Source organism: Phoenix dactylifera, unplaced genomic scaffold (assembly GCF_009389715.1).
Source record: "Phoenix dactylifera cultivar Barhee BC4 unplaced genomic scaffold, palm_55x_up_171113_PBpolish2nd_filt_p 000309F, whole genome shotgun sequence".
Taxonomy (NCBI): domain Eukaryota; kingdom Viridiplantae; phylum Streptophyta; class Magnoliopsida; order Arecales; family Arecaceae; genus Phoenix; species Phoenix dactylifera.
The window spans coordinates 350,335-365,877 of NW_024067781.1; the positions used below are offsets into that span (position 1 = coordinate 350,335).

General features: G+C 34.6%; 2 protein-coding genes across 2 annotated transcripts in view; one reads left to right on the forward strand and one right to left on the reverse strand.

Moving 5' to 3' along the window:
- The first annotated feature begins 1,659 nt into the window (after positions 1-1,659).
- Positions 1,660-7,307, forward strand: LOC103716593 (catalase isozyme 1). Its single transcript, XM_008804644.3, has 8 exons — positions 1,660-1,767; positions 2,420-2,516; positions 4,116-4,393; positions 5,195-5,971; positions 6,069-6,158; positions 6,607-6,674; positions 6,753-6,846; positions 7,013-7,307. Exons 1-8 carry the CDS (start codon positions 1,753-1,755, stop codon positions 7,070-7,072), a joined length of 1,479 nt encoding a protein of 492 aa, XP_008802866.1. The 5' UTR covers positions 1,660-1,752; the 3' UTR covers positions 7,073-7,307.
- A 7,016-nt stretch (positions 7,308-14,323) lies between these two features.
- Positions 14,324-15,543, reverse strand: part of LOC103716598 (NPC intracellular cholesterol transporter 1-like) — a 244,943-nt gene continuing 243,723 nt past the window's right edge. The window contains exons 42-44 of the mRNA XM_039118113.1: positions 14,867-14,933; positions 14,708-14,776; positions 14,324-14,621 (exon numbers count right to left, since the gene is read on the reverse strand). Of these exons, the coding sequence (XP_038974041.1) occupies positions 14,532-14,621; positions 14,708-14,776; positions 14,867-14,933 (226 nt within the window). The 3' untranslated portion in view covers positions 14,324-14,531. The remainder of the gene's footprint in view (positions 14,622-14,707; positions 14,777-14,866; positions 14,934-15,543) is intronic.

A 15,543-nucleotide genomic window follows, 5' to 3' on the forward strand; every position in this document is an offset into this window, starting at 1 on the left:
TTTTTTTTGTACCAAATTGATGCATAAGTTAGAGACTATTAAAATTTATGAGTTTTAGTTTCTTGCTATTTTTACAATGTAGATTATGTTCAATAGTTTGGATATTGAATTTGGATGACCAATACACACACACATGCATACATGGATATGTCCATCACCATACATAAATAAAAAATATTTTTTGATGAAATATGGATCTCTATATGAAAGATAATTAATATTTTGTAGATTTATTCATACAAGAACAATCTTGAGAGAAGTAATGGTTGAAAATAGAAGTCACTACTATCACTAGGAGGATATTGCATCATTATTTGTAATCCTTAAGTGCTTAGCTTGTAATTAAATTGATAATGCAAATCATCATAAAATTGACATAGTTGGTAAAGTTGTTGACATGCATGGTGCCTGGATTTGATCTAGTCTCCTCTCCAATATTCAATAAAGCTTTCAACCATCCTACTTTTTGAAAAAATATGATCATATCATAAAATCTATAAATAGTTAAGAATTATCAATTAACTTAATTATTTAAGAAAGATGGGAGACTCATTTAGCAAGGAAGAAAAGCGATGCAACTTAAAAACTGATAATTTGGTGTTTTGTAGCAAGAAAAATCATAAAAAACTTGTTTTTCTTCAAAAAAAAAACAAATATAGAAAATCTTTTACTACATTTATGAACTTATCATAGAAGTCAATTTTTTTTTTCTTTCCCTTTGTGATGAATTTTCTTGCAACCAAATATTTCACCCTATAAAGAAAAGTTTTGGGTTGCTTACCCAAAAAAAGAAAAGAAAAGTTTTAGACTGATCCTCATATATTGTGTTCATTTCCTATTTATTATCACGCAAGATGCAATACATTTATGTAATTAGATTTGATCCACCAAAGTTTATTTAGGGCATGTTTAGATTTTTTTTGTAGAATTTGGCTAAAAATCTTATAAAATTTGTGAATTGGACCAGAACAGCCAACATGATCACATACTGCGGGGTTGAGCTTCACAAAAAAATCCAAAATAGCTTTGGAGTGGGTTAGTCTAAATTTCATAAGAAAAAAAAAGACTCAACTCTGGGTATTTTATGAATACAGGCTTATGATTTTGCTGGTTAATTGATTTAATCTATGAATCTACACGATTTTCAGCCTAATATTATAAAAAGAGCCAAACTAACCTTAATTGTTCATTTCTGGTCAATCATTATAGTTGTTGTATATAGCAATTTGAATGGGCTCAAATTGATAAGTCTATGAAAAAATTATATCCTACATCATGTGCTCCACATGGTTGTATACCATACCAGTCATAGATATTTGTTTCTGTGAGCCAATCATCAAGCTGAGTGCTTGATCATAGCTCATAGAGTGTGCTGCATGGTGTAGGATATAATACCAAGTCAATTGGGGCGTTCGACTTTAACTGGGACCTGATTCCAGAAACTCACGAGATATCGGAAACTGATCCAATTTCCGATAAATCTGACTCAAAACAAAGGTTTGTTCATTCGACGCGAGCGGGTAGAACGTGGGTGCGCCCCAATCTTTCTTGGTGGGCCCCGGCCCATAAATTACGCGCCAAGCGCCCGCCACCCCACGCTCTCCGTCTGCTTCTATAAATCCCTCGCTCTCCGGGTTTGATTAGCTCGTGGATGAAATCGCAGACCACGCGAAACGAGGGAGAGCCGGCACCCACCCAAAGAGAGAGAGAGAGAGAGAGAGAGAGGGATAATTTAACCCTTGCTATCCCTCCATGGATCCATACAAGGTACCTTTTTTTTTATTTGGGAAATATTTCATAGGAGATTATCTTGCTGGCTTTCTTTTCTTTCTTGTTGATCCTATGTCCAGCTGCTTGTGGCTAGTTCTTTGTTTTTTTGTTTCTTTACTTAATCTTTTGTTACGGTTCTTGAAATCTTTTAGAAGTTTGAATTTATCTCATGATTGTTATCCTCCCTTCAATCAGAAAAAGAGGAATTTATATCATGATTTCTGTTGTTTTTATTGGAATGAATAATGAGTTATTGCTTTTTTTATCAATTGATTATCTCCAAATGGTCGATTTTTCTTTTTCTTTCTTGTACTTTTTTCATCCTAACTTTCCTCTTATCAGGATTGTTTTCATCCTTTGGCCATGGTTCTTGGAATCGTTTAGAGATTTAAATTAACCACGTAATTTCTAATGTTTACCTGGAAGTACTACCGCCCCCAAAGGTTTGATTTTTTCGCTTAATTGTTATATTTCCTTTTCATTATAATCTTTTTGTCTTATCAAGAGTGTTTTCGAATCATTTTTTTTAGTTTTAAGTTTTTATATGTTGAGAAGTGGATTTTTGGTCTTATTTTCTGCTTCTTGGGTTGTTTTTAATCGAAATATTTGTTTGATTGCAACTTCCTTATGGTATTCTGGTTTGTTGCAGTACCGCCCTTCCAGCGCCAACAATTCTCCCTTCTGGACCACCAACTCTGGTGCCCCTGTTTGGAACAACAACTCCTCGCTCACTGTTGGAACCCGGGGTAATACCTTTTTTTCTCCTTATTTGTTTGATCTATCTTTTTCTTTTGTTTTTTTTTCCAGATGTACTTGTTGACTGCATTAATCTTTGCCATCCGGTTTTGTGAGCTTTTGTTCTTGCCATTCCGAGATGCTGAATATAATGTTGCAGCTGGAGATATCTGTTGTTTTCATGGGAAACATTGGGATTTATTCTCTATTTGTTGTATATTACTTTTGCTAGTTTTACATGGTTGCGCAAAATTGGCAGTTTGTACCTTTGTGGAACTCAACAATCCGATGGACTAATTTGTTCATTAAATTGAAGTTAAAGTAAGATGAATCAGCTTTGTGCATTGAAAAAACTGGTGGAGGTTAAATAAATTTGCATTCAGTTATATTGATGAAATAAATGCTTCTAGTAAACAAAATTCTTTGTTAACTTCTGTCAGTATGCGTTTAGTACTAAAGTTGAGAATCTTTTTTTTTTTTCCTGATTGGAAAGGGAGATTGCAGATAAAGCAATTTGAAAAATGTCATTTCATTTCCATTCATAATATTTTCCTTGCTTCTTGCATCAATACCATGATATCCTCGGTGCAAAGACAAGCTGTGGAGGGATAAGGGGAAACGGTAAAAATTTCTGTTAAAATTATTTATTTTAGTGTATTTCCTTAAGGGCTATGTTTAGAAAAGTTACTTGTGTAGTTAATCATCTTGCATCTTACTAATATTCTTTCAATAACTGTAATAATGGGGAAATGATTTTTTTAAATTATTATGTAAATGAAAAGATCCTATTGTAAACAGAACCAGAATCATCAGCTGTGGTAGAGGCATAATCAACTTTACTTAATAGGGTTTTGGAAACAATAAAAGCTTGATGCCTTTATATCTCCATTTTCTTAAAATGTCTTGGTTCTGCTAAAGAATACATATTTCAACAGTTATGGTATAGATTATGGTCATTGGATGTCTGATATTTTCTCAACTCTAAATATAACTGAGCAACTACATCAACTTTGTTGTTTCCCATTATTTTGATGATGATTTAATGCTCATAGAGTGTTTGTGAGTTGAAATGCAATTTAGTATTTTTGGCTCTGTTCTAGATTTATATCAAAGGACTTATCTTTGTGATGATATAAACTTACTGTTCTTACTATAGTTGTTTCATTGGTGCTCTTAATTTAGTCTATTGAGTAAGGTCCGTACTGACACGTTACTGGTTTGGTACGATATGGTTGGTACGGTATGCACCGCATACCAAGACAACTTCCGATCCCTTTTTCTCACTTTTTATCATGGTACCATCTGGTTCATAGGTCATTATGGTATGGTACAAACTCTGGTTTTGGGTGGTACCGAACTGTATGGTATGATTTAGATCGGTTCAGGTTGATAAGCTCAAGCAACCTTAAATAGTTTCGGTATGGCTTGCCGATTAGTTTATGTAGATTGATGCCGACCATAACTAATTGAGTTTGGTGTACCGATAATTATACAAGAATGAAGTAAATCTGGTGCAATAATTGGACCAGTTATTTCTATTTTTATAGTATATTTTGCAATTTCTTGTTGCTAGTGTGGTTCAATATTGCTAACATTGTTTTCATTTGTAGGGCCTATTCTCCTTGAGGATTATCATGTCATTGAAAAGCTTGCTCAGTTTGATAGAGAGCGCATTCCAGAACGTGTTGTTCACGCGAGAGGAGCTAGCGCCAAGGGTTTCTTTGAGGTCACTCATGATGTTTCTCACCTCACGTGTGCTGATTTTCTCCGTGCTCCAGGGGTCCAGACTCCAGTCATTGTTCGCTTTTCAACTGTTATTCATGAGCGTGGGAGTCCTGAAACCTTGAGAGACCCACGAGGTTTTGCTGTCAAGTTCTACACCAGAGAGGTAGCAGGGCTTGTCTGTTCATACACTGATGCTTTAGCTGCAAAATCATGAAAATGCTTCTGCATTGGTTTAAATGTTTTATTTTCGTCTTGTTGTTTATGCTTTAACTTTATTTTTGTAGTACTTGGATGTCTTTATTTCTTTTTCTTTCTTGTGCTAAACTTCTTGTTATTGAGCCAGCCCTAATTCTCAGGTTCCTTTTTCTGCCCCATCTGATGCTTAATTTTGTGTTGCTGTGGATATCGAAACAGATTATGTTATAACTGTATGCCATCTAAATTTTAGTCCTATGCCACTGGTTTTGTTCATCTAGAGTGACCACTGTAAAATCCTACTCCCCATGAAAGGGAAAGACTTCTTGGTGAGCATACTTTGGTGGTGATCTCATATCACATGTTAATCATAGTAAGGTGGCAAAATACAGGCACACTATTTGGCTGTAGGATACCAATATTTCTTCTGTAATCAAGTTCGAGTTTCAATTAATTACATTTTTGTTTCTAAACTCAAGGGGTACAACTGTCCCCCTTTTCCTCATAAGGCTATTAACAAATACATCTATCTACCTAAAAAGCCACATATACATTTATTAAAACAATGTTAACCTTTTCCTTGTACTCAGTTTAGATATTTGTAGGGTGGAAATTCTTTTATGCTTTCCCTGAGATCCTGATGCTTGTGACTCCAAAATTTTGAAATTTATATCAGATTGAAGGATGAACTAGAGATTTTGATTTTTTTTTAAGAGTTAGAGATAACGATTTCAAAATTGAAGTTTGTGCTATTGTTTATCGGCCTCAGGGTAATTTCGATCTTGTTGGAAATAACTTCCCCGTGTTCTTTGTCCGTGATGGGATAAAGTTCCCTGACATGGTCCATGCCCTCAAACCAAACCCAAAGTCTCACATCCAGGAGAATTGGAGGATTGTGGATTTCTTCTCCCACCATCCTGAGAGCTTGCACATGTTCACCTTTCTGTTTGATGATGTTGGTGTGCCAGCGGACTACAGGCATATGGATGGTTCTGGTGTCAATACCTACACTCTTATCAACAGGGAAGGAAAAACTCACTATGTCAAGTTCCACTGGAGACCAACATGTGGAGTGAAGTGTTTGTTGGAGGATGAGGCTGTGATCGTTGGAGGCAACAACCACAGCCATGCCACCAAGGACCTTTATGATTCAATTGCTGCTGGAAACTATCCAGAGTGGAAGCTTTTCATTCAGACCATCGATCCAGATCATGAGGATAGGTTTGATTTTGACCCACTTGATGTCACCAAGACATGGCCAGAAGACATCTTGCCTCTCCAGCCAGTTGGACGCATGATCTTGAACAAGAATATTGATAACTTCTTTTCAGAGAATGAGCAGCTTGCCTTCTGCCCAGCAATTGTGGTTCCTGGAATCTATTACTCAGATGACAAGCTACTCCAGACAAGGATTTTCTCTTATGCTGATACTCAGAGACACCGTCTGGGGCCAAACTACCTGATGCTTCCAGCTAATGCTCCCAAGTGTGCTCATCACAATAATCACCATGATGGATTCATGAATTTCATGCACAGGGATGAAGAGGTAGTCTTTAATTTTCATGCCTCACTTTTTTCTGTGGGGTGGTCTTCAGATTCCACTGTTATACCCCTTCACGTTCATGTTTTGTGTTGTTTTGCAGGTGAATTACTTCCCTTCGAGATATGATCCCGTTCGACATGCTGAGACGTTCCCAATACCATCCTGCGTTCTTACTGGAAGGCGTGAGAAAGTGAGTGCCTGTCAACAAAGATTTGTCTAGAGCCTCTAGACCTTAATCTTCTGTCATTTTTTCCCAAGATATTAAATTGTTATATTGCTACAGAACTTTAAAGTAATGCTTCTATACCCTAAAGAAAGCTATTCAAACTGCAACTAGAAATAATTATGCTTTATTAACTTACACTGAAAATATTTCAATATTAACTGTCCAATAAAAAAAAAACTTTTGCTGTTAAACTGAGTATCCATCTTGACAGAGTTTTAAGATAGATAGCACATTAAAGAAAAGATGCTAAATTATGACTCCTTCTCAGTTATCCCAAAAATATATAGGAGTTGAATATGTGAGGAAATAAAGTACAAGGTTTCAGAAGGCTGTATTAGGTTTAACAAAAATAACAATGTTTTCCTGGTGCTTAAGAGAGTTAACTAATGTTATTCTCTACTGGTAATTTCAGTGTGTAATTCACAAGGAGAACAACTTCAAGCAGCCTGGAGAGAGATACCGCTCTTGGGCTCCTGACAGGTTTGCACATCTATATGAAATTTAATCCTCAGTTATGCATACCTATTACACTGAGCTCATGAGCTAATTTCTTTCCAGGCAAGGGCGTTTCATCTGCAGATGGGTTGAGGCATTGTCTGACCCCAGGGTCACCTATGAAATCCGTAGCATTTGGATCTCCTACTGGTCTCAGGTTAGTCTTCACTGCATCTCCTGCTATTCATACTCATCCTTGCCCCATCTATATACCAACAAGCCCTCATGGGGAGGTCTATCAGCTGATGAATTTTCTGTGCTAAGTTCATTAGCTTTTTTTATTAATCAAATGAATTCTGAACGAAGTTTTCTATGGGATGCAGTGTGACAGGTCTCTTGGTCAGAAGATAGCAACTCGTCTCAATGTCAAACCAAGCATGTGAGGTGATGCAGTATGGTCAGAAATTGGTCTTGAGTGATAGTGTTATATAGAGAAGGGAGTCATGGTATTCACATAGAAACTAATGTTAATCTTAGCAACATTTGAATCTACTTATGGTACTTCTGGTTTAATAATGTAATGATATGCTTTGCACATTCCTGAGAGGAGTGCTTTTGAAGGTTGCTTTACATTGTTAATTACTGTCTGTGCCTTGTTGCTGATATCTTCGGCATTTATTTCTCATGTCTTGATTTTTCTTTCCTTTGTCTAATTTGAACTTAGATTAACTTCATCGCTTGTTTTCCGTATAAAGAGAATGAGAAGAGTATGTTAAAAAAACAAATAACTTGCCTTTGGCACAAAGTGATGGTGGTTTGTGATCGGTAAATGCTCATTGTTCCTGATTCTAGTGTCAACATGGCAACATGCTGTACTTGCTCATTCTGGTTGTGATTTCCTTCCTGCTTGTTAACTTTGTTTTTGCTCTATCTTCTCTTCCCATTAGACCTTTTTTTAAAGCACAATGTGAGATTCTTGGCCTTTGTTGTAATCCAGTGCTAAAGTGGATGGCAGAATCAGAGTAGAGTGAAAGTGGGTGCAATGTGGCAATGTTGGCCGCTCTGTTGTGGAGGTAGACGTACAATTGGAAAAAAAAGGTGGTAGTAATGGAGGTAATGTGTGGGACTATTTGTTGAGATATTGCATGGATTACATACTACATTAGGAGCTGTTTGTTGGCAGGTCACAGTTTTTTAGGTTTTTGGAATTTCACTTTTGCTTCACTTTTGTCTAGCTCCCCTCTTTCCTGCAACCCATCTCAAATTCGGGGTCCGGCAGGAGTCTGATTTTTTTTTTCCTGCCTAAGGATATAGGTTGCATACATTGAAGTGCAGATGTGTGTGTGAGAGAGGGAGATGAAAATTGGATGTTTTAGCTACTTATACCATATGTTGTCTAAGTTTTTTAGTTGCTAGGCTATATGCATATAGGTTGGAGTACTTCTAAGAGTATTTTGCTGCAAATATTTTCTAGTGAAAATCAATGAAGATCCTCTTAAATTGAAAATTAACATTGCTTGTCTTTTGCAAAATATATAATATGACTAGAAACAAAATATCGTGAACTTTTGAGCTCTTTTGCCTATGCATCCAGTTAGCAAAAGATGAAAGGAAACAATATAGCTAGCCAATAAATATATATCATAAAATCAATGATTTTCTAGTGAAAATCAATGAAGATCCTCTTAAATTGAAAATTAACACTGCTTGTCTTTTGCAAAATATATAATATGACTAGAAACAAAATATCGTGAACTTTTGAGCTCTTTTGCCTATGCATCCAGTTAGCAAAAGATGAAAGGAAACAATATAGCTAGCCAATAAATATATATCATAAAATATTTAATTTTCAATTCCAAGCTATTAAATTTCAGCTAATTCGAATATTTTTGAGCTTTAGATCAAAATAAAGCATAATATTATGCCATTGAAGATTTGCTACCTCTTAAAATCTATAGCTCACCTCTTAAAACTGTAAGTACCTTGATTGGTCAAAGACTTGAACATGATATCCACTCAGAGAGAATTCTCACCCATATTTGGGCCGAAAACTTAAGGGATAACAACGTTCAAGTTTTGAACCCTGAATCTTGGTTTGCTAGACATGCTTCAACAATCAAACAAATGGATTAATAATTAGTTTAGATAAATGCATGGTAACAAGCTCAACTTATGAAACTTTGCGACAAAAGGAAAAAAATTGTAATTGCAAGGTCCTAGCGGATCACCATTAAATTTCTTTAATTTGATGATTTGATGACTCTGGAACCTATCTCAGCACTTTTTGTATATTAATATAGGGTTTTTTGTGCCCATATCCTCCTAAATATTGAAATTTGTATGAATACCCTTCCAAATTAGTATTTGCATATATATTGTTATAAAATATTTGTTTTATGTATGCCCATACCATCCATCGTCGTTAAAAAATTAGCGGTTTAAAATTTAAAATGATTGAAACACCCTTAATAGGTAGACATGCAAAAAAAATATATTTATAAGGGTATACATGGAAATAGCAACTTTACAAGAATATTCATGCAATTTCATATATTTTGGAAGGTTTATATGCAAAAAATTCTAATTTTATTTTTGTCTATTTTAACTTATTTTAATACTCGGATTAGTCTAGTACCTGTTCCTTAATATTTTCTACAAAATATTTCTTGAGAGAGATAAATTCGATAATTAGATAACAAAAGAGTTATGAAAGTTCTTTCACTAATCATGGATTATTCTACGTTATTCTTCCTCATTTATAACAACCAATTTATCTTATTTTAACTAAAATTAGCTTGTAATATTTACTATTATAAATGCATATATGAGGGCATATATTAGAATATAGAAAGGGATTAGAATCTCTTAAAGGCACCCGATAGATTGCAATGATCAATCTTCCTTGCTACTGCTGTGCTTATGGATGGGAGAATAACATCAATCATCCCTAAACAAAATCATTGAAGAACTTTAGAACTCTTCAAACTTACTAACAACTTTCGCGGCTACGTGGTAGAAGACGACTTCTCACATTGTGTATTTAAGCCACTTTTCTTTGGAGCTTCAATTTTCTAGAAGAAGAAAATATCTAGTGTCTGGGGCCCATCTTGTCACAACAATTTTAAATTAGCTACCAGCCTGCATATGACAAATTTTTCATCTCTAAAAGATAAATATTGTAAATCTCATACACTAAAAGATAAATCCTGTAAATCTCATACAATGTTTTTTTTTAAATAATCCATAAAGCTAAAGGTAAGACATGATCATCTTCATGTAAAAAAGAATATAATGAAGGGAGAACTTCGGCAGTAATGAGAGGGACTCAAATAGAAAACAATGAAAAGATGAAAATAGAAAAAGCACTATAGTACTAATTTATAATAATAAAAGTATTTAGGTGATGTGGGAGTAACTTGGTCGATTAATTCATTTAATAAGATTTTAGGAGCTAGAAGATACTTGATGAATAGAGTAAAAGCACTATAGGACTAATTTATAATAATAAAGATGATATTCAAAATTATTCGAACTATTATGGTATTAAATCTATGAGTCATGCTATGAAACTTTGGAATAAGATGATTAAATATAAATTGATTTGTAGCATAATAAGATCAGAGAATCTATTTGGTTTTATACTAGGAAAGTCGACTATCGAAGCTATTTTCCTCCTTTGGAAGTCAAAAAAGAAGTATAGAGAGAAGAGACAAGATTTTCATGTTGCTTTTATTGATTTAGAGAAAGTACATAATAAATTCCTTAGAGAAGTTTTGTAGTGAGTGTTGGAAAAGAAAAAATATTTTATTAGATATATTAATATGATCAAGAACATAGATGATGGAGTGATTACTAGAATAAGAACTACTATTGATAATATTAGTGAGTTCTCAACTATAATAGGTTCATGCTAAGGATATGCTCTGAATTTTACCATTTTGTTCTAATTATGGATGAGCTTACTAGACATATTCATAATGATATTTCTTAGTGCATGCTATTTATGGATCATATAATTTTAGGGTTAATTGTAAATTGGAATAGTGGAGGAGTGCCTTAGAATTCAAGGGATTTAAGTTAAGTAGGATGAAGATGGAATATGTGGAATGTAGTGTGAAGAAAGAATTGGAAATAGAGATGAAGATGCTGTAAAAATTCAGGATCATGAAGTTCTTAATGGTAATCATTTTGAGTAATTAAAATCGATCATTTATAAGTAAATAGAGATTGGGAAGGATGTTATCCATAGGATTAAAGTAGGTTGGATAAAATGAAGAAGTGCAATTGAAATATTATGTGATCATAGGATATCTATAAACTGAAGAGAAAATTTTATAGGATATACTATCCAGTGTAGAGTCTTGGGCAGTTCAAAATAACATGTGCCTAGTATAAATATGACTAAAATGGAAATATTGAGATGGATATATAGTAATTCAAGAAAAGAATGGGTCCTGGGATATTGAAGTACAGATCTCAAGTGATATGATAAAAAATGAGATCATTCGTAACAAAATGGAGGAAGCATCAATTTAGGATTGAGAGAAGGACGATGTTGTGTTTGGACATGTATAACAAAGGTTGAGGATCATTCGCAACAAGATGGAGGATCATGGAATGATTTGACACATGTACAAGGAAAGAGGAGTATAGATAGACCGAAAATTCTATAGCGTAAAATACTATGGAAGGACGTGATATCTCAATGTCTTTTCAAAAATATAGTTCTAAATTGTGCGGAACGGAGGAAAAGGATCCATGTAGCCGATCCCAATTAGTTTGGAATTAAAACTTAGTTAGTTGAATTGACTTATATGCACATGAAAGTCTGGAACTTATTTTGTTTTTGACATAACAATAAAATCATATAAATTTCATCAACTCATATTCTAATCCTAAGATACATAACATTTACTTTCCTAAATTTAGGTTTAAAATTGTGAATTCTGTGGTGAGTAGGTTATTTATCAAATAAACTTGAATCATTAAAAATAATTTTAAAGGTTTAATACATGGATTGCCACTCATACTTATAATCAGAAATGTTAGCTTCAATGTTGATCTATAATCTGGTCCTCACGAAGACATCTTATGAGTATTGTTTACCCTCAAATTGTTCTGAGAACTACCTTTATGCTTTATTACGTAGCTATATATAAATAGGAAACCAATAAAACGAATACCTATTAGGACATCTTATTGGGATATACGTGATGAATTTTTCCGTATGTTGTAGATATTTGTCCCTATCAGGAATTACTCACTCATGAACTGTGAGCTACATGTGAATCAATGTTTCGAATTTGTTATTTGATTTATGATTACCATTCATGAATAATGTTAAGTTCCTCCTACTCAGCAGCACCTTATGGTAGTATAGACTTAATGTTAGCGTCAAGTGAAGAAAGGCATAGGGTAGATTGCCATATGGTTGGAGATGGGAAAGGGCATACAAAGTAACAAAGTACTTTAGCGAGTAGAAGATGATCATAGAATAGAGGATCTCCAAATATGATAACTTTTGAACTCATTTTTTCAATCGAACTACCCTAGTAGCCAAGGAAAAAAAACAGAAAATTGTCTCATTGTTTGAACTCATGATTTGAATTTCACACGCCCCAGTACATGCTCCTCGATGCAAAAGGACATTCTTTGAGATCTGGAGATTTCATGACACTTTTTAGTGGCTGTATTGTGTTTACGTGATGAGTGCAAAACTAATAAGAACAGCACTTTAAAGTCTTGACCAATAAAAAAGTATCTGCTTTCAAGATCATATAATCCTAAAATGTATTAAGCATTTTTTATTCTTAATGTCAACAATATTAATGTCAACAATATTTGTAAGAGAAGACCTTTTTTGTTTTTGAGAAAAAATGTCAGACAAAATTACAAAATTTTTATTAAGGTACATATAAATATGTGCAAAAGGAATTAAAGGACCTAGACTATATTTATAGAATCTAACTAATACTTTGTAAATGATATCGATTCCTATCCTTTAGATATTAAATCAAGGTAATGGAAAGTGACAATTGGCCAAGCTACTAAAGCTTTTGGTAGTGATACCAAGAAACCATGGTTCAAATCCCGACTTGACAAATATTTGGAGGGTAGGAGCATTTTGGGGAGGGCTACCCTCAATAACTGAATGGCACACCTTAAACACTTCAAATCCTTCAAAGTACAACCATATAAGTTAAGAAGATAATGCTTATCAAAGTTAATATATAAAAAAATAGGAATATAAACTTCAAACAAAAATTTAGTTTTCTTACAAATAAATAGTTTAGCAAAGAATATTATCTTTGTTCTAGATCACTTATCTTAATGTTCCATCCATAGTTGATAGTTTAAAACTGTGTACAGAAGCAGGGATGAATATGATGCAACTCAACATATAGTCTTCTAGCGATCCAGATATTGTGATTCTTTCTTTTTCTATTTTTTCATTTTTTTTTTCAAGAGAGAATTGGGCAACGCCCAATATTCTTTATTAAAGAGAAGAAAAGCAACAGTTAGCCAGTGCTAACTGAAGCAGCATGAATTAAAAATCAGGTTTAAGTAGATCCAGTACGGAGGTAAAACGAAACCAAAAGTAGCTAAAAGATACAAATCTGGTTTAAAGATATCCAGAACATGTTAAAGTAGAACTTTTTTCTCAGAGCAAACAGACTTCCAATTGAAATCAAGAATTCTACCTTCTTGGGTTGAGACTGATGCTTAGGGGCAGCAGACAGCTCTAACGAAGATAGTGCAAGAGTTACCTATCCCATCTCTTCATTGCACTTTAAAAGAACAAAGTCAGCTCTAGCAGTATTACCACCTGAATATGAAGATGGAAGAACTCCTGGATTCATTAATGCTTTACTGATTTGGTACATTCAGTTGACATCAGCAACATCATGACGCCAACCATCCTTACGGCGGCAGTCCACTCCCTGCATAAGAACCCACATCCAAGTTTGTCAAGCCACAAATTAAGCTCACCATCAATCTACAGAAATCAGATTACACTTTTTTTCTTGAGAAATATAGATTAGCTTACATATCCGACCGTCATTGAGAACCAGCTTCTCTAGCGCTTAAGCCTGCATGGATTGTGTTTGGCTTGCTCATAGGCTCCACCAAGCTCTTTTGATTAGAAAGAAAACCAACCTAACCTTGTCCAGGGCTTGACTCGTAAACAAGCCAAGCGCAAAAATTATAGGCTTGCAAAAATAAATAGAACCTTATGCTTGTCTAAATAACTTGTTTAATTAGGACATAGACCAAGTTTGAAGAACTGTAATTGGGTTCAGCTTAAGCTTAACTCAAGTTTGGACAACCCCACTGCATATGATGAGCAAAGCCTTCTCCCTGATTTATCCATTTATTTTTTTGTAGCTGTTTCATAAAAATCATTTGCATTTTGGAAAAGTCTCGACAGGACTGCTGGGCAAATCCAGTTACATCCTTCAGGATATCCTAGTCCAACATCCATACAATGAACAAAATGAGGGACCATAACCATACAAGTTAACAATTTTTGCTACCTGAGAACTTCGAACATTTTGGTTACAATCAACATTAATCAGTTCCCCAGAGCAGTATGGCTACCCAGTTCTTAATAGAATTGATGCTGTTATTAATCCTCACCACCTGAACATATTTCTCTAGAAGATTCGGAGCATTGGAGCACCATAGATGGATACTTGATGTTTCAAGTTCAATCATTTTCTTTTTGCTCGTGCACTGTGATCTGGTTTCCAGGTTTACATGATGATACAAGCTACATATGCCTTATTGCAAGCAAAAAAAATGGATATGCACATACATGGTTCCATGATACACAAGCTTCAAATGCCCCATATATGTAACATGGGTACAGCATTATGAGATTTTGACCAAGTTAGAAATTAATTAGCTTTGCTGAGTTGAGGTTGTCGGCTGAATTTCTGGCCTGTTGACAGGAATGAACCTTGAAGGAGGGCCACAAATGCTCAACACCACCTGCACACAACAAAGCAATAATTAACACAAACTTCACATATCCCCAGGCCAATCATATCATAGAAAGGCATGTTTCAACAACATACTGGCAGGAACACGAGTCCATGCAGAAAACCAATAAGGACCAGTGCTAGATACATTTTAAAATAATAAACCTGCAAGATCATGGTCAAAAACAGAGATTTAAAACTGGTGGTTTTGAGGATAAATATGAAAAATTAAAAATCTAGGGTTCAATTAGAGACCACAAAGAGTTTTGATCTTGAGAAACGCAGGACAATCACTCCGACTAGCTTTGTCAGTGTAATTCCACTGCAAGAAAAAGGAAAACAAGTATTAGAATAGTTTCTAGAATCTAGATAAGCTAACAATGAAAAAGCAACTCAAAATGAGTGTATTTCATTAAATGTAACATCTCATGCGTTCCTTGGAATCTTCAAATCTCTGGAATGCTATTGAATTCTTTCCTTTTCTGATTATGGTTTTGATGCTCCTTATAGTACTACAGAATGAGCAGCTTGGGGAAAGTGAATATTTTATTGAGTGCAATTGTCACATTCACCTGTGATGGATGTTTGGAGTCATATGTGTGTCAATTAACCAACGGTGTCGTGTATAGGCTTTAGCACAAATTCAACATACCTTTCAGGAAAAGGGTAAAAAAAAAAAAGAAAGAAGAAGAAGGAAAACAATAACCTTCAGTAATTGCTGAACTGACATGAACCAAGCGGTTTGTCTCAAACCGAACCGAACCAATGCCAAATCAGAATGGTTCACCGGGTTGAGTTAGTTTGATTATAAGTCCCTCTGCATTCGATGGTTTGATGGTTCAAGAGCTTGATGATTAGGTTATAAATCCCTCCATGTTTGATGGTTATAAAGCCCCCCCGCCCCCCCCCCCCCCCCCCCCAAAAAAAAAAAA

Coding starts and splice junctions, on each gene's coding strand:
- LOC103716593 (XM_008804644.3), top strand. Junction 6,159..6,606: donor TTACTGGAAGGCGTGAGAAA/GTGAGTGCCTGT, acceptor TGGTAATTTCAG/TGTGTAATTCACAAGGAGAA. Junction 6,675..6,752: donor CGCTCTTGGGCTCCTGACAG/GTTTGCACATCT, acceptor ATTTCTTTCCAG/GCAAGGGCGTTTCATCTGCA.